At 40.6% G+C, this 17,520-nt stretch overlaps 4 protein-coding genes across 4 annotated transcripts; 2 read left to right on the top strand and 2 right to left on the bottom strand.

The window, feature by feature from the left end:
* Positions 1–4: 4 nt before the first annotated feature.
* Positions 5–4,162, bottom strand: LOC113680147 (tubulin alpha-1A chain-like). The gene is made up of 6 exons (XM_027197143.2): positions 4,005–4,162; positions 3,674–3,896; positions 1,642–1,790; positions 1,152–1,544; positions 773–1,060; positions 5–364 (listed from the first exon to the last, which is right to left on the bottom strand). Exons 1-6 carry the CDS (start codon positions 4,005–4,007, stop codon positions 65–67), a joined length of 1,356 nt encoding a protein of 451 aa, XP_027052944.1. The 5' UTR covers positions 4,008–4,162; the 3' UTR covers positions 5–64.
* Positions 4,163–5,139: 977 nt separating this feature from the next.
* Positions 5,140–7,841, bottom strand: LOC113680146 (tubulin alpha-1A chain-like). The gene is made up of 6 exons (XM_027197142.2): positions 7,718–7,841; positions 7,251–7,473; positions 6,571–6,719; positions 6,090–6,482; positions 5,697–5,984; positions 5,140–5,547 (listed from the first exon to the last, which is right to left on the bottom strand). The coding sequence occupies exons 1-6, from the start codon at positions 7,718–7,720 to the stop codon at positions 5,248–5,250; spliced, it is 1,356 nt and encodes a 451-aa protein (XP_027052943.1). The 5' UTR covers positions 7,721–7,841; the 3' UTR covers positions 5,140–5,247.
* Positions 7,842–9,475: 1,634 nt separating this feature from the next.
* Positions 9,476–13,147, top strand: LOC113680168 (tubulin alpha-1A chain-like). Its single transcript, XM_089189470.1, has 6 exons — positions 9,476–9,612; positions 9,893–10,115; positions 10,637–10,785; positions 11,015–11,407; positions 11,511–11,798; positions 12,288–13,147. Exons 1-6 carry the CDS (start codon positions 9,610–9,612, stop codon positions 12,585–12,587), a joined length of 1,356 nt encoding a protein of 451 aa, XP_089045596.1. The 5' UTR covers positions 9,476–9,609; the 3' UTR covers positions 12,588–13,147.
* A 1,209-nt stretch (positions 13,148–14,356) lies between these two features.
* LOC113680144 (tubulin alpha-1D chain-like) lies at positions 14,357–17,089 on the top strand. Its single transcript, XM_027197141.2, has 6 exons — positions 14,357–14,520; positions 14,688–14,910; positions 15,237–15,385; positions 15,762–16,154; positions 16,275–16,562; positions 16,691–17,089. Exons 1-6 carry the CDS (start codon positions 14,518–14,520, stop codon positions 16,991–16,993), a joined length of 1,359 nt encoding a protein of 452 aa, XP_027052942.1. The 5' UTR covers positions 14,357–14,517; the 3' UTR covers positions 16,994–17,089.
* The last annotated feature ends 431 nt before the right edge of the window (positions 17,090–17,520 follow it).

Here is a 17,520-nt window from a genome sequence, read left to right on the forward strand (position 1 = left end):
TAAGTTTCATGGAATAAAGTTTTAATGTTCAACTTTAAACAAACGGTATATGTGACATTTCTTTTTAGTATTCGTCTCCTTCATCTTCTCCTTCGTCATCAATCGAATCCACTCCAACCTCTTCATAATCCTTTTCCAATGCTGCCAAATCTTCACGAGCCTCAGAGAACTCTCCTTCTTCCATACCCTCACCCACATACCAGTGGACAAACGCACGCTTTGCATACATCAGATCAAACTTGTGATCCAGTCGGGCCCAGGCCTCAGCAATAGCTGTGGTGTTACTCAACATACACACAGCGCGTTGTACTTTGGCCAAGTCACCACCAGGAACAACTGTGGGAGGCTGGTAGTTGATTCCAACCTATGATAAGAAAAAAATTCTGCCAATTGAACAGACGCGGCGCAGCAGTTTTTGATTCATTTCTATACGCATTAAATACAAAAGCATGTCTGCTCACAGGCTAACTGGTACGCGCCGTGGGAGCCTTACCCGATTTCTGCTGCACGGAACGACTTAGAGTGCAGTTGCTCTCCCTTGAAGGGGATTTTTTTCCCATTGCAAGTTACCCTAGTAGTCCGTAATGTTTCCCAGACAGATAACTTGAATTAAAATACCTCAGCAGTGAGAGGTTCTTAGAGAATAAGGTATCTTTCCCTATAATATAACGCCCTTAACTTTTAATCCGTAGTCTAGCTCGACAACCATCAGGCACCACCGATTTTTTCGTTCAATATACATTATTTCCTGGTAAATTGACCGGAAACAAACCTTGAATCCAGTGGGACACCAGTCAACAAACTGAATGGTTCTCTTGGTCTTGATTGTTGCAATGGCTGCATTCACATCCTTAGGTACCACATCACCACGGTATAGCAAACAGCAGGCCATGTACTTGCCGTGACGTGGGTCACACTTAACCATCTGATTGGCTGGTTCAAAGCACATGTTTGTAATCTCAGCAACTGTCAACTGCTCATGATAGGCTTTCTCTGCTGAGATCACCGGAGCATAAGTGGCCAGAGGGAAGTGAATACGAGGGTATGGCACCAAGTTGGTCTAAATAAGACCACAAGACAGAAATTGAAATGATTTTATATCACCACCGAATCAATATGACAAGAAATGCTGAGATTCAGAGACAGTTTACCTGAAACTCTGTCAAGTCAACATTCAAGGCACCGTCAAAACGGAGCGATGCAGTGATGGACGACACAATCTGACCAATCAGTCTGTTCAGGTTGGTGTAAGTGGGTCTCTCAATGTCCAGGTTACGACGGCAGATGTCATAGATGGCCTCATTGTCCACCATAAAGGCACAGTCAGAGTGCTCCAGAGTGGTGTGTGTTGTCAGAATGGAGTTGTAAGGCTCCACAACAGCTGTGGCAATCTGTGGTGCGGGGTAAATAGAGAACTCCAGTTTGGATTTCTTGCCATAGTCCACAGACAGACGCTCCAAGAGCAGTGAAGTGAATCCAGAACCAGTACCACCACCAAAAGAATGGAAGATAAGGAAACCTTGCAAGCCAGTGCACTGATCAGCCTTAGAGAGGAACGATTAAGGAAGAGTCTGTTATGTAGCAATCAGAAAGTTGCTTTCGAGGAATTTAATTTTAATTCTATTTTTCTGTGCAGCTTACCAGTTTTCTAATCCTGTCCAGAACTGCATCAATCATCTCCTTTCCGACAGTATAGTGTCCGCGAGCATAGTTGTTAGCGGCGTCTTCTTTTCCAGTAATTAACTGTTCAGGGTGAAACAGTTGTCTGTAGGTGCCAGTACGTACTTCATCTGAAACAGCCAGTGAACAACAACTTAATTAAATTAGTTCTAAGAAAGTTCTTGCAGCCACGAGCTATAATTACTCTGAAATTATCCTCGTTATTATCGAGAATTTCGATCCTGAGAAATCTGCAAAACTAGGCTGACAGTCAAGTTTTCGAGCTTTCTTACGAGTCAATACTTTTTGATAGAGAGGGAGGGGTGGAGCAGGGTCACAGGTCCTCTTGGAACTTTCTCTCTTAACCAAGTCCTTTTCTCTCGCTTTGTATTCATTTGGACAACGTCCTTAGCGTATTTTTTTAAATTTATTTTAAAATTTTGCTTATTGTTCTTGTCCATCAAAAGTATATCCGGAAAAGTCTTATTAACACTTTCGAAAGCGAAGGTTTAACATCGCTTATTATCATTCAGCTGCCAATTTACCAAACGAAAAAGGATTCGTTTCCCATAAAGAGGCACCAGAGACAAATACAATGCTCAAGACTCTTCATTTTCCAATTTTTCCGTACTCTCTTGTTAAGAACTGATATCGGAGAGGCTCGTCTTCGATGACGATTCATCATGCAAATATATTTCCTCTCCCACATAAATAAAGATAGGAAATTAGCAATATTATTTTCGTGAGAAAGTCCTGGCGGCCATAAATTATCTATGACAAGGGTCCAATATACAGAAAGTCAAACAATGGTTGAACAAATAAAGACGGGGAATTAATTTCGAACCCTTTAATTAATTTCCATTGGGGGGAAACTAAGTGTCCCGTAGGTAGAAACAGTTTTGAATGCATGAAATAGTTTGAAAAGTTCATTGTCTGATACTTTTGCCGCTAATATTCGCACACATTCTTTTTTTGTTTTTTATTTTCTGACTAAAGCGTTGAGGCTGACATTGACCCAGTTTTCAGAAACATGCAGAGACGTCACCCAGTCTGAGACAACTGATGGGGTAAAACATTAAGTGTAACAGCTTGAACCTGTAGAGAGTATCATTTACTTTGTCTTTTTAAAACAAAGCGCTGCGGGGGCGTTTCTGGCTCAAAACATCACGATAAAGGAATAAAATTTAGAAAAGCATTCATTGTTTAAGCCTTGACTGCAAAATTAGACTATCCGACTCAAACAGTTTATTCTGACTCGGTTGCCGAGAACCGCTGGAGAATGTCTTCTTTTCGGCTAGATTAGTACCCGGTAGCCACAGCCAACCTCCTGACCATAAATTATTCCATGTAGCACCGACACAAAACTGAACCGTTTTGCCAAACCACGGAAATTAATGTAGACTTTGACACCCTTGCCTCACTGATACGACACAATTTTACAGATGCACCATCTTGCCGGTGGGCGAGTTTTTCCTAACCGGAAGTTGACGGTGAAAGCGACTTTATTCGCTGGCAAAGCAATAATAATTACCGCTCCTCGATATTGCCATTATGGCTGGAAGTAAAAAGAGCAAACGCGCTATTTCTTTCACGATTTATCTGATTTTATATTGATATTAATATTTCACTTAAGACAGTAATGTTCAAGTAAAAATTCAATTTAACACAAGGAGGTTGTCATCTGTTTATCGAATTTTGTTTTAATTTCAATAACACATTATGTCTTTAATGGTTTTAGTAATAAAACATGGACGCGAGTTGCAGTTTCGAAATTAGCAGGCAATCACCATTTCGTGCGCTGTAATATTAGTGCCACGTTAACAAAGATGAATATGGAAATGATCGATCCAAGCATATTTTCGAATTTATTCAACATTCACATCACCAGAACAAATATTTTCCTATCTGGAGGGGGCATACACTTGCTGAAGTTTAGCAATTCATTTTAGACTCCAAATTTTTCATTGAGCAGAATGTCGAAAATAAAACACAGGACTGTTCTCCTTTCACTCACCGACGACAGTTGGTTCCAAATCAACAAAGACGGCGCGAGGAACGTGTTTTCCTGCTCCAGTCTCGCTGAAAAATGTGTTGAAGGAATCATCTCCTCCACCGATTGTCTTGTCACTGGGCATTTGACCATCAGGCTGAATTCCATGCTCCAAGCAGTACAACTCCCAACAAGCATTACCGATCTGGCAACCAGCTTGACCGACATGGATAGAAATACACTCTCGCTAGCGGAGGACGTAACCAAAACTATATTATCATTTTGTAAGAATTGTCAAAGTTCTTAAAACAGCTTTGTGTCCTTTGTATCCTAGAGGTGAAAATTTTTAACTTACCATTTTGGACGGTATAGAATTTAATGGCAGAGAAGAAAGAAAAACGGAAGCTGGAAATAAATGATCTCTCCTTCGACAAGTAACCGACGAACAGAGATGACTCCAAATCAAAAACTGAACTGATCATGTACCAGCTCTCTATTATATATGGTGACAATGACGTCAACGTCACCTGGAATAATAATATAAACTCAGGTATATTACAAACCTGTCTTATAAGGGGTGTCCCCTTGGGAGTTCTCTGCAGGCCAGAATTTTCAGTTGACCCTTTAACCCTAAGGAGGGGCTGGCTTCTTATTTCTCCTTTGCTTTATCGCCCTCAAAATGGCTAGAGGTCATGATTGTCAATCAAATTCTCCTTGTCGGTATCACAGGAAATGTAACGAGAATAGGGTATAGGAGAATATAAATATTAGAATCAATCGATGTCTCATAGTGGTCTCTCAGAACGGCAGACCATAGCTTCTCGGAACAAATAATTTTATCGCAGCACCTGTGGGGGAGGGGACAAAGTTTTTACTTTTTTATATTGGAACCACAAACCGGTTGAAATTATGCGTTTACCTAGATATTTATCTCATACATTTCTGGAAAGGTTGTTTTTTCCACAAGACTGTCCAAGCTTCGTACATGGAGGGCACTCCTTCAGCTAAAAATGGTACAATCTGTAAACCGGAATCGCCAGACTTCTAATACGGTGTTGCGGCTCTTTGAAAGGTAATATTCATTACCGATTTTTGTCTAGAAGGATAGCGGCCTAAATCAGGATCACTTCTTAGGGTCGTAATAGGTCCTGCTCAATAACTAGCTAACTCATTCCCAAACCTAAAATTTAATAAAACATCCTATTCCACCGAGGAACTTAGCTGGTATTTCATGAGGAAATCTAGGAAATAGGGTGGGGGAAGTCATTATGGTCAAAGTTTAGAAAGTAAGGTTGTTCATAGTTCCCACTGGCACAGGGTTAAATTCATCTCTAGAAAAACAAATTGTATTATCATTTCCTTTTGTGATATTTAGTAAATGAGAATTCTTGGCCAAAACAGTTATTAGGAACCTACAAATGTTGTTATTCCAAGGAAATTTCATGATAAGCTGTCACAAGCAACACAAATTCATAAAAACCACACTTCACTAGAGTCATGAAACAAACATTTATTCCTCAATCTTACAACACAATATTACAGAACTCAATCTCAAAACACAGCAGCATGAATTTTCTTCCAGGGTGGTCTTGTTTTGTCTAATATTCCTCCCCTTCTTCCTCACCTTCAGCATCAACTGAATCCACTCCAACCTCTTCATAATCCTTTTCCAATGCTGCCAAATCTTCACGAGCCTCAGAGAACTCTCCTTCTTCCATACCCTCACCCACATACCAGTGGACAAATGCACGCTTTGCATACATCAGATCAAACTTGTGATCCAGACGGGCCCAGGCCTCAGCAATAGCTGTGGTGTTACTCAACATACACACAGCGCGTTGTACTTTGGCCAAGTCACCACCAGGAACAACTGTGGGAGGCTGGTAGTTGATTCCAACCTGCCGTACATGACAAATACATTTGTTAATTAACAAACTTTAGATTTGGTAAAGTAACAATACATTGCTCATCATTCTCTAAATTACAAAGGGCCTTTAATCAAAGAGAAAAAAAAAAATATATATATATATACAGCTTAATCACTAACCTTAAATCCAGTTGGACACCAATCAACAAACTGAATGGTTCTCTTGGTCTTGATTGTTGCAATGGCTGCATTCACATCCTTTGGAACCACATCACCACGGTACAATAAACAACAGGCCATATATTTACCATGACGTGGGTCACATTTCACCATCTGATTGGCTGGTTCAAAGCAGGCATTGGTGATTTCAGCAACACTCAACTGTTCGTGATAAGCTTTCTCTGCTGAGATCACTGGAGCATAAGTGGCCAGAGGGAAGTGAATACGAGGGTATGGCACCAAGTTAGTCTAAGTGAAATAACAAGAAGGACGTTATAAACATGACAAAAACCAACAGGAATCATATTCATTATGTACTGGAGGCAGGAATGTCAAGATTCAAATATACCTTACCTGAAATTCTGTCAAGTCAACATTCAAGGCACCGTCAAAACGGAGCGATGCAGTGATGGACGACACAATCTGACCAATCAGTCTGTTCAGATTGGTGTAAGTGGGTCTCTCAATGTCCAGGTTACGACGGCAGATGTCATAGATGGCCTCATTGTCCACCATAAAGGCACAGTCAGAGTGCTCTAGAGTGGTGTGAGTTGTCAGAATGGAGTTGTAAGGCTCCACAACAGCTGTGGCAATCTGTGGTGCAGGGTAAATAGAGAACTCCAGCTTGGATTTCTTGCCATAGTCCACAGACAGGCGCTCCATGAGTAATGATGTGAAACCAGAGCCAGTGCCACCACCAAAAGAATGGAAGATAAGAAAACCTTGCAATCCAGTGCACTGATCAGCCTATGAACAGAACATTACAAATTAGACTATCATTAACCATTCATGGAAAAACAACTTAAAATAAATACACCACCGGCACAATACTAACCAATTTCCTGATCCTGTCCAGAACAAGATCAATCATTTCTTTTCCAACAGTGTAGTGCCCACGAGCATAGTTATTTGCAGCATCTTCTTTACCAGTGATCAACTGTTCTGGGTGGAACAATTGCCTGTAGGTGCCAGTACGAACTTCATCTGTCAGAAAAAAAATTTTGAGGGTGAGAATTCATCAAGTTAAGAAAATCAGCTTCACAATTCGAAAATATGACGGTTTCAGTAAGATCAGGTCTGTGCGTAACAGCAAAAATTCTAGTGTTAGTTGCGTTGTGTTTACAGTAGTCAAGGGGCAGTTGCTATGCAGGTTACCAAACAACTAAAGTCAACCGATCGTACGAGTTATCTCCCAAAAATCGATGGTTTGAGAGAAAAGTGCTAAAAAGTAGAACTATGAGTTTCGTGTTGAACCAAATGTGCGAGAATCGGTAGGTTTTTTAATACTTCAACGAGCACAAAGTACAAACGAGATTGTTAATTATTAAAATTCAGTAGCACAAAGGAGTCTTCTTTCTCGTGACATAGAACGAAAGCAGAATTAAAAAATTTCTAAGGATCAAAAACCTAGTGTTTAACTGCTATCGATAAAAATTCATATAGAATCCTGCTAGTACTAATCTGAAAGCACTTAAGTGCTCTAATGAAGAAATGAACGGGTCCTCGTTAACTTACCAACGACAGTTGGTTCCAAATCAACAAAGACGGCGCGAGGAACGTGTTTTCCTGCTCCGGTCTCGCTGAAAAATGTGTTGAAGGAATCATCTCCTCCCCCGATTGTCTTGTCACTGGGCATTTGACCATCAGGCTGAATTCCATGCTCCAAGCAGTACAACTCCCAACAAGCGTTACCAATCTGAACTCCGGCTTGGCCAACGTGGACAGAAATACACTCACGCTGAAATGGAAGGAAACAAATTTCGATATTTCGCAACACGAATGTTCCCTAACTGTGGGTATAAGTCAAAGATCGGTTTCTGGAATTGTAACATGATAATAAAACAAACGAATTCCCTTTCGTTGCAGCTTGAAGGGTAATTTTTGCTGATCCCAGCTAAATTTCCTCGACGGAAAGGCACAAATTTTACTTTCAAATATTAAGATTTGCGGGACTCTAGAACTAAGAAGGAGAATTTGCTTACCATGTTGATGCAGAATTATAGCAAAATGAACTGTAGAAAAATTTCTCTGTTCCGAATATCGGGCGAAAGAGTCTTATATCGAAATGCGACGGCTTCGACGAAAGACAGTGCGACCGTTGAAATTAATGCAACCTCAAGTTTAGGCGCGTTTATAAGGGCGCTCTTCGTAGCAACCACGTGTTCTGGGTTAGTGACACAATGAATAATGCATAAATTTGCTTAATGCACTTTCGGATTTGATTGTCGCTAGTAACGGGAGGGCTTAGGGCAAGTCTACGTAACTCCTCAAAAATTCTGAATCAAAGAGGCTTGAATGTCAAATAAATCAGCTTATGAGCGAATTGAAATAATGATCCAACGTTAAGTAGAGTACCGATGCGTTGAAGAGAAACTTTTGATCGAGATTGCTTCTTACCTATACCCTCACCTGCTAGAACACGCAGTTTGTCTTCAAGAGATATTGTTTATCGTTGTTTGGGGTGTGTTTGGTCAGTGCATAAATTATGTTCAGTTAGTAAAACCACACCCGCTTGTTGCTTGGAAACAGGTTAACCACTTGACATGTGAAAAGCATCCAGGGAGGTGACGTAAAGTTTTTTTACAACCTTCTCCCTCCAAGGGAGAGTAGTTTGCCCTCTGTTCAGAATATATCAAAGATGGTGACTCGGTCACACGGGACGACGAGACTTTATGCACAAGAAAGCAGAGATATTTTCTCTTTGGTCTCTAGCCGATACCATAATTTATTTCACTGGATACAGGAGAAAGAGCTGGTTAGCGGAAATAAGCTGGAATGACCGAAGAGGCAGCTATATTCGCTCTCTCTCTTAGCAGTCTCCCATCGTTTTTTCCTTTCGCTCCCTTTGTTTTTTCGCTTGTTTTCCTCATCGATTGCCTGAAGCAAACTTGGTTTTCTCTCCTTTGCAACTTTCTTTTTACATCAAGTATTTGAGTAGCGTTTCAGTGTAATATTCACAAGCAACAGACATTGTAGTCATCGTTATGTAAATTTTACTTTTGTACTCGTGAGGGAGTACAAAAGGCTGTGCCTAGTCTAGTACCCAGATCCTCTCGGGGAATTATAACTGCTTACAACTGCTTAGCCGTGAAAGCTCTAAGCATACTCGATTATGCTTATCGTCTCGTTCGAGAGGGGTTTATTTTAAAATCTTCCGAGATTGAAAGAAAGAGAAAAAGAAAAACGATTTTAATTCGACAACAGTTTTGATGGCAACTTTTGCCAGGCTCTTCCCAAGGATAGAGGCTTGCGCGCGGATAGCAAAGGCCCCAGTTCCCCTAATTCTTTTTCTCGCTCTCCCTGCTTCAGCTCTCGTCTCAATAGTAGAGACTATCGGGATGAGAATACTTTTTCATGACAAACCCTGCCAATTTCATTTGCCGCATAATTTTGATAAATCGCGTTACTTTTTATCTAGGCATTTTACAGGTTGTGGTATGTTTTTCTCTCATTTGGTGTAATGGTACATGTTATCACGACTTTTATGATTATAGCATATAAGCCTTTTATTTTTTTTAAGGCGAGCCCTCGTCTTGAACGCTTCTGGTTGGTCTCCCAAATGTTGCTCTATGTTTAGTGAAAGGCGTCGCCTCATCTCGGTAACGAGACTTGTTTTTGCTCAAAGCAGTGAGTTGTAGTAAGGTGAACCAAAACTTGAACCTGCCGGGGTTTACATTTCGCGGAGCACCGCACCAGCATTAACCTGTAGTTTCCCGCGGTTTTTAGGCAAAATAAGATTCACTGAAACTGGCAAAACACTACTACTGTGAACCTTGTTCGAGAAGCACCGTTACTACTTTTCGATAGGGATATAAGTCAAAATTTTTGATTTGAGACACATTATTTTCATCCAATCAACTTTTTTCAGCTGAAAATGGTAAGAGTCTCAATCTGCTAGTTTTTATGGGGTTTCTCGGCAAAAGGACGTTTACTCCTATGAAAAAAGCGGAGATATTTTAGAACGCCGCCAGTATGGCGGTCTTGCCGAATCCAGTTCGCGATTGATGGTTACAAAACGGCTGCATATCCTGGCAGTCACTTTACAGTGTGGTTTACACAGTTTTCAGAAAATTGCGTAAAAATTCCTTCACTTTAAAACTTTGTTTGGTCTTCCGAACGAATCCTTTTTATAGTTTTTATCTTTCATTCTCATTCAGCGCGAGTGTATTTCTGTGCACGTTGGCCAAGCCGGAGTTCAGATTGGTAACGCTTGTTGGGAGTTGTACTGCTTGGAGCATGGAATCCAGCCTGATGGCCAGATGCCCAGCGACAAAACAATCGGTGGAGGAGATGATTCTTTCAACACATTTTTCAGCGAGACTGGAGCAGGAAAACACGTTCCTCGCGCCGTCTTTGTTGATTTGGAACCAACCGTCGTCGGTGAGTTAACTAAAGCGAAGAAACTTTTAATGAACATATGGAGGCTTGTGGGTTCTCGTAAGAAAAATGTAAAGAGATACAACTTTAGTAGCCTCTCGGTATGTTGCAGTCATGAACGTTATGATATGATGGAATCATAAAACTGGTGAGATTATGGTACAGGATGATACAAGTATGAACCAAGTTGGGCTATTTTACCAATTTATCTTTTGAGAACACCGCCACATCCCATAAAGCGCTACAATTGCAGTTACAGTTAGCCCTTCGTGAGAGCGATAGGCGAAGGGCTATGACAATCGTTCTGACAAAGGGCTAACGCTCGAAACATCAGGTTTTAAACTCTTTACGGTGGCCAATTTACGTTATCAGCTCAGTTGATAATACTAAATTACCCTGTTATACTTTCCCACTGACGCAGCACCACAGTTTCTATAGAAACTTTTCCCTTTTATTCACTTGCAGTTACAGTTGCCTGTTTTTATGTTCTATAAACAAATAGTATCTCCTTCGATTTTCATCAGATGAAGTTCGCTGTGGTACCTACAGACAACTTTTTCACCCTGATCAGTTAATGACCGGCAAAGAAGACGCTGCTAACAACTATGCTCGTGGGCACTACACTGTTGGGAAAAGCATTATCGATCAAGTTCTTGATAAGATAAGAAAACTGGTAATTATCAATTATTAGATTTGATTTCGCCTGATAACGTACGTTACCAATGCCGAACTTCTTTGTTATCTTTCAAGTTGAAAGGCTGAGGTGGAAATAACTGTAAACCAGGAAGAAAGTTATATCAGAATTAAGTTAGTGACGCTGATTTGTAATAAGTCATTATTATAAACCATTATTATCAGTAATATTTTTTGGGATACGATTTTTTACATTGATTTTTATCAAGGCTGATCAGTGCACTGGATTGCAAGGTTTTCTTATCTTCCACTCTTTTGGTGGTGGTACTGGTTCTGGATTCACTTCATTGCTCATGGAGCGTCTGTCTGTGGACTATGGCAAGAAATCCAAGCTCGAATTCTCTATTTACCCTGCACCACAGATTGCCACAGCTGTTGTGGAGCCTTACAACTCCATTCTGACAACTCACACCACTCTAGAGCACTCTGACTGTGCCTTCATGGTGGACAATGAGGCCATCTATGACATCTGCCGTCGTAACCTGGACATTGAGAGACCCACTTACACCAATCTGAACAGACTGATTGGTCAGATTGTGTCGTCCATCACTGCATCGCTCCGTTTTGATGGTGCCTTGAATGTTGACTTGACAGAATTTCAGGTGAGGTATATTTGAACCTTGACATTCCTGCATCCAGTACATAATGTGTATGATTCCTGTTGGTTTTTGCTGTTTAAAACATCCTTCATGTTATTTCATTTAGACCAACTTGGTACCATACCCTCGTATTCACTTCCCTCTGGCCACTTATGCTCCAGTGATCTCAGCAGAGAAAGCTTATCATGAACAGTTGAGTGTTGCTGAAATCACCAATGCCTGCTTTGAACCAGCCAATCAGATGGTGAAATGTGACCCACGTCATGGTAAATATATGGCCTGCTGTCTTTTATTCCGTGGTGATGTGGTTCCAAAGGATGTGAATGCAGCCATTGCAACAATCAAGACCAAAAGAACCATTCAGTTTGTAGATTGGTGTCCTACTGGATTTAAGGTGGGTGGATAACTCTTGCGAAGCGGAGCAGTCTGTTTCAGTTAAAATTATATGAGTGTTGAAAATGTTCGCCTTAAGCATTTTAAATTGAGATGTTTTCACAGGTTGTAAGTGTAGGAGCAGTAGTCTCCCCTCTTCTTGATGATTATCGGAACTAAAAAGAAATATTGTCTACGTAATCTGATCCTGCGGTAGGGTGCTTGAAAAAGCCCGGCTTTGATCAACAACTAAAAACCCTATGGTTAAATGCTTAGAATATCTTAGTCGTTTTACAGGTCGGCAAGAGATTGATAGAACCAGACTTTTAGTTTTCAGTTTTAAAAGCCTCCAAGAAAACAGAATTAACTTTGAAATTGATCAATGCAATTAGAGTTTAGCCTTTCTCTCTCGGCGTAGAAAACTCCAATGGACTATAACAAATTAGTTGAGAGATTCCGGGCTTTCATTAATTTAATTATTGATTGCTATTTTACCTCATTTAATTTTCAGGTTGGAATCAATTACCAGCCCCCCACTGCTGTTCCTGGAGGAGATCTGGCCCGAGTTCAACGTGCTGTGTGTATGTTGAGTAACACCACAGCTATTGCTGAGGCCTGGGCCCGTCTGGATCATAAGTTTGATCTAATGTACGCAAAGCGTGCGTTTGTCCACTGGTATGTGGGTGAGGGTATGGAGGAAGGAGAGTTTTCTGAGGCTCGTGAAGATTTGGCGGCATTGGAAAAGGATTATGAAGAGGTTGGAGTGGATTCGGCTGAAGACGAAGGGGAAGGGGAAGATGATGAGTATTAAAAATCTTCATCTACTGGCTTGGGTGTATGTGGGGGAGGGGAGGAACAGGGGAAGTGTTGTCGAAGCAAAGTAACCTTGATTGGCATCCTGTTGCTAAACGAGACTCACGGTTTTGAACGAAATCTACTCCCAATCCTAGAGGCTTCGTTCCAAAAAGGTGCCAAGATATTTAATCCCATTTGATGACGGATTGTATTTATTCTAGAAAATTCTTTTATTTTTCCAACTTGTTATATTCCTTAGGAAGGTGCGATTTTGAAATGAGTATGACAGTCACTGGGGTGATCTTAGGAAAGTCCTGAAGTTTGAGAAGTATATACATATGTCGTTAGTGAAGGTGTGATATGTTAATAAATTACCACCTTTTGCGATAATGAATTAAACGCTACGCCTCTTCATTTGGGTCCAAGATTAGAATGCAAGCGGGTGGCAGTTGTATCGATCCCTGACTTACTAACCCTGACCATCTCCTACTCACTGCCATAGGAAGCTTAGTTGCAAAATACTACAGTTTAACCAACTTGTAATGTGGCATACAGATTAAAAATGTGATAAAAGAGCGTAAGACTGCAATCCTTGTTCGTTTGTTACCACTGATCAAAAGAGACACGGAGAGGGAAAAAAATCCTTCAGACGTCATTTGCCATCGAAGCAAATGTAATATGTGCTTTCGTTAAAAATAAAAAAAACGGGTGAATTATTAAAAAATACCTTGAGCTGGTCTACACGAAAGTAAGTCAATGCATTTACAAATGGCGCGTGTTGTTTTGTTATCGGCAGCGTATCCCGAAACTAAGACGAACAGAAAAATTTTATTAAAAAAAACGCACTAATTGTTCATTGTTTCACAAAAAATTGATATTTTTCTCGAAGGAAACTTAGTTTCGAGTTAAAAACAAGAAAAGTGAAAAGGGCCCCGTTCCCCTTCATTCGTCCACCCTCAGCCCCGCCCCCTTGACTCCTCCAAGCTTAGCCCCGCCCTTGGTAATAATTTGTAACATGCATCACCTTTGCGACAATTATTACGCAAAAAGGACAGTAAATCTGTTAAATACATATTTCAGCATGATACACTTACCAACAAGGGGTGTACAAAAATCTATTCACGTTTAAAATGTGAAACTGCATTCATAGTATTTACTTATCTATTCTTGTTTTAGGTACTATTTGGGTAACATTGTAATCTAATCAGAGAAAGATAATTTGAGTTCATATTTGTAGTGAAAATGGTAGCCTGTGTTCAACTTAGATCCAACCACGACAGATCACCATATCGCAAAAAACATTCTCAATTTTATGCCGGAACTCCCAAACAATGGCAGATGGAGGTCTAGTTACATTCATTATAATTCATTAGAAAAATTTGCATATATGCAGGCAGATAGTTTTCATATGCTGAGCACAAATTGACAGATTTCTTAAGAGAATCTTTCTGGCTGTATGCAAGAGCAATCCATATTCTTTTCTCCCTCGAAGGTTTCAATCTGAAAATGCCCAGAGCATTTTCTTTTAGGTTGCTAAAACAAAACCGGCGCTAAATGAAATTTTCATGAATGGAAAATCACATTGTTACTCAATAGAAACAGCATCACACGGCGGCTTACTTTGGGGACCACAATTAACATGAAATTTTTCACCCTGAGCCAATCAGATAACATAAATAAAATATTATTTGTGCCGACATAAGTCTCCAGCTGATTTATCTTTTCAATCTTTTTGATTTTATGTTAATTTAGTCACCATATAAACTAAAACCACTTAGCTTCCCCGTCACCTGCCATGCAAAGGAATACAATAGCCCTGCTTCATTGATTATATTCAAACCACTCCCGTCTTCGAAAGACGTTGCTGCTATTTCGGAGCTCGGAAACTCACCAAATTTTTCCCTCGCTAATTTTTGGACAAGATCCCCAAACAACGTTATTTTAAAATGGTAATACTATTTTTTTTTCCAAATGCGATCTTTTGTACCGGGTTTGGAATAATTACAGGCAAACGCTTCTGATCATTCAACTCTGATATTGCGAAGAAATCTTTTCGGAATCATTTCCATATCGCAATATGAAAATTTAGGCGCTCCCGTTTTTCCTTCCATTTCAGCGTGAGTGTATTTCTGTCCACGTTGGTCAGGCCGGAGTTCAGATCGGTAATGCTTGTTGGGAGTTGTACTGCTTGGAGCATGGAATCCAGCCTGATGGTCAAATGCCCAGTGACAAGACAATCGGTGGAGGAGATGATTCCTTCAACACATTTTTCAGCGAGACTGGAGCAGGAAAACACGTTCCTCGCGCCGTCTTTGTTGATTTGGAACCAACTGTTGTGGGTGAGAGGCGTTTGGAATTTTCTTTTTATATCATTCTTTGAATTAAAGTTTTAAAGAGCGAATGAAAATTGTCAAAGTTTGGCGTTGCCTGTTTCCTTTGAGTTTTTTTTCTTACAATCTCATTAATGATTAATTATCTAGCTCAACCAAAACATTACAGTTCTGTTGATAAGCAATATTGGTATGAAATCTGTTTAATCTTCCTTGGCTAGATCTGAATAATGCACCTGACTGACCCGAGCTGAGGCATAACGTAAAATACACAAATACTAAAAACAAAAAATATTATTGTTGTAATTATATAGCATTATTTTTCTGTTTTTTAGATGAAGTTCGCACTGGTACTTACCGACAGCTGTTTCACCCAGAACAGTTGATCACCGGCAAAGAGGATGCCGCTAATAACTATGCCCGCGGACACTACACTGTTGGCAAAGAAATGATTGATCTCGTTTTGGACAAGCTGAGAAAGTTGGTAAGAACGCTCGCATATGACTTACTTAACGCTGTTGTGGCAGACTGTGCTTAAAAGCAGAAATCTGATAGCACAATTAGATCGTGCTACCTACAGGATACACCACAGAAATAATGAACCGGCTTTGTCCTGATGAGCCAAAATATGAGCGTTTATTTTCGATTTATGCAAAACGGTGCTGAGAAGTAGCTAATATCAGCAGTTACTGCATTTTGAGGAGAAAAATGATAACGATAATATCAATAATGATGACAATAATGATTATAATTTTGATAAACACCGGCAAGTTTATAAAGTCAAGAAATTCAGCAGCTTGTCCATAGCTGACTGAATAACTTTAGCAAAACTAGTTAAACTTTTGATTTTCTTGGTCTAGGCTGATCAGTGCACCGGCTTGCAAGGTTTCCTTATTTTCCATTCCTTTGGTGGTGGAACTGGCTCTGGATTCACATCATTGCTTATGGAGCGTCTGTCTGTAGACTATGGCAAGAAATCCAAGCTGGAGTTCTCCATTTACCCAGCTCCGCAGGTCTCTACAGCGGTTGTGGAGCCTTACAACTCCATTCTGACAACTCACACCACTCTGGAGCACTCTGACTGTGCCTTCATGGTGGACAATGAGGCCATCTATGACATTTGCCGTCGTAACCTGGACATTGAGAGACCCACTTACACCAACCTGAACAGACTGATTGGTCAGATTGTGTCGTCCATCACTGCATCACTCCGTTTTGACGGTGCCTTGAATGTGGACTTGACAGAGTTTCAGGTAAGCTGTATCTGAATCTCAACTTTCCTTATCATGACGATAAGGTGGTGATATAAAATGGGTATCACTCCTGTAACAGGTGTCAAATAATTTTTATATCTATCATGTTGTCTTATCTAGACCAACTTGGTACCATACCCTCGTATTCACTTCCCTCTGGCCACTTATGCTCCAGTGATCTCAGCAGAGAAAGCCTATCATGAGCAATTGACAGTTGCTGAGATCACAAATATGTGCTTTGAGCCAGCCAATCAGATGGTAAAGTGTGACCCACGTCACGGCAAATACATGGCCTGCTGTCTTTTATTCCGTGGTGATGTGGTGCCGAAGGATGTGAATGCGGCCATTGCAACAATCAAGACGAAGAGAACCATTCAGTTTGTAGACTGGTGTCCAACTGGATTTAAGGTTTGTTCCAAGTAGATGTCCTCAGAGAATGATACGTAGTGTACTGAATGCTGGTGCAAGTATTAACTATTTGAGTTGTACAAACAGCTGCGCTCCGTCTCTTAGCTTAACAAGTTTTCTTGTTATAGGTTGGAATCAACTACCAGCCTCCCACAGTTGTTCCTGGTGGTGACTTGGCCAAAGTTCAACGCGCTGTATGTATGTTGAGTAACACCACAGCTATTGCTGAGGCCTGGGCCCGTCTGGATCATAAGTTTGATCTGATGTATGCAAAGCGTGCGTTTGTCCACTGGTATGTGGGTGAGGGTATGGAGGAAGGAGAGTTCTCTGAGGCTCGTGAAGATTTGGCAGCATTGGAAAAGGATTATGAAGAGGTTGGAGTGGAATCTGCTGCAGGAGAAGGCGAAGATGATGAAGGGGATGAGTACTAAGAACTATCGTCTGCTGCAGTTCAATTCCATGTTAAAGTCTGTAATGGCGCAGAGAATTAGAGAACGTGAAAACAAAAATAAAACATGTCCAATAAATAATTTGTATGCATATTAGAAAAGAGATCAAGTCCAAGCAAGTTGGTCGTCAGCCGGCCGGCATATTTTGGTTTCTATGACACAAAACGATCAGCAGTACTGTTACTCCTCCTCAATCTTGGGGGAATGTTAGTCAATCGCAGACTACTCCTGACCTCCCACCTCCCCTCCCCTCCCCCTCAATTCGCCGAGTATCCTTGACAGGTTGCTGGTGGCCATTCATACCCCTCAGACGTTACCTCATAGTACACTTGAAAATACTTAACGTAACGGTTACGAATTTATGATTCCATGAGTGTGGATTTCAATTCTTGATGAGAAAATAAAACGACTGTAATGTTTTTCTCTTATCTACGATTATCGATGCGAGAAGAAACTCGTGAGAAAACTTAGAATCGGCATTTTTTTTTCTGCAAAAAGAGATAGGTTGC

Source organism: Pocillopora damicornis, chromosome 12 (assembly GCF_964200805.1).
Source record: "Pocillopora damicornis chromosome 12, jaPocDami1.2, whole genome shotgun sequence".
In the NCBI taxonomy this organism is placed as follows: domain Eukaryota; kingdom Metazoa; phylum Cnidaria; class Anthozoa; order Scleractinia; family Pocilloporidae; genus Pocillopora; species Pocillopora damicornis.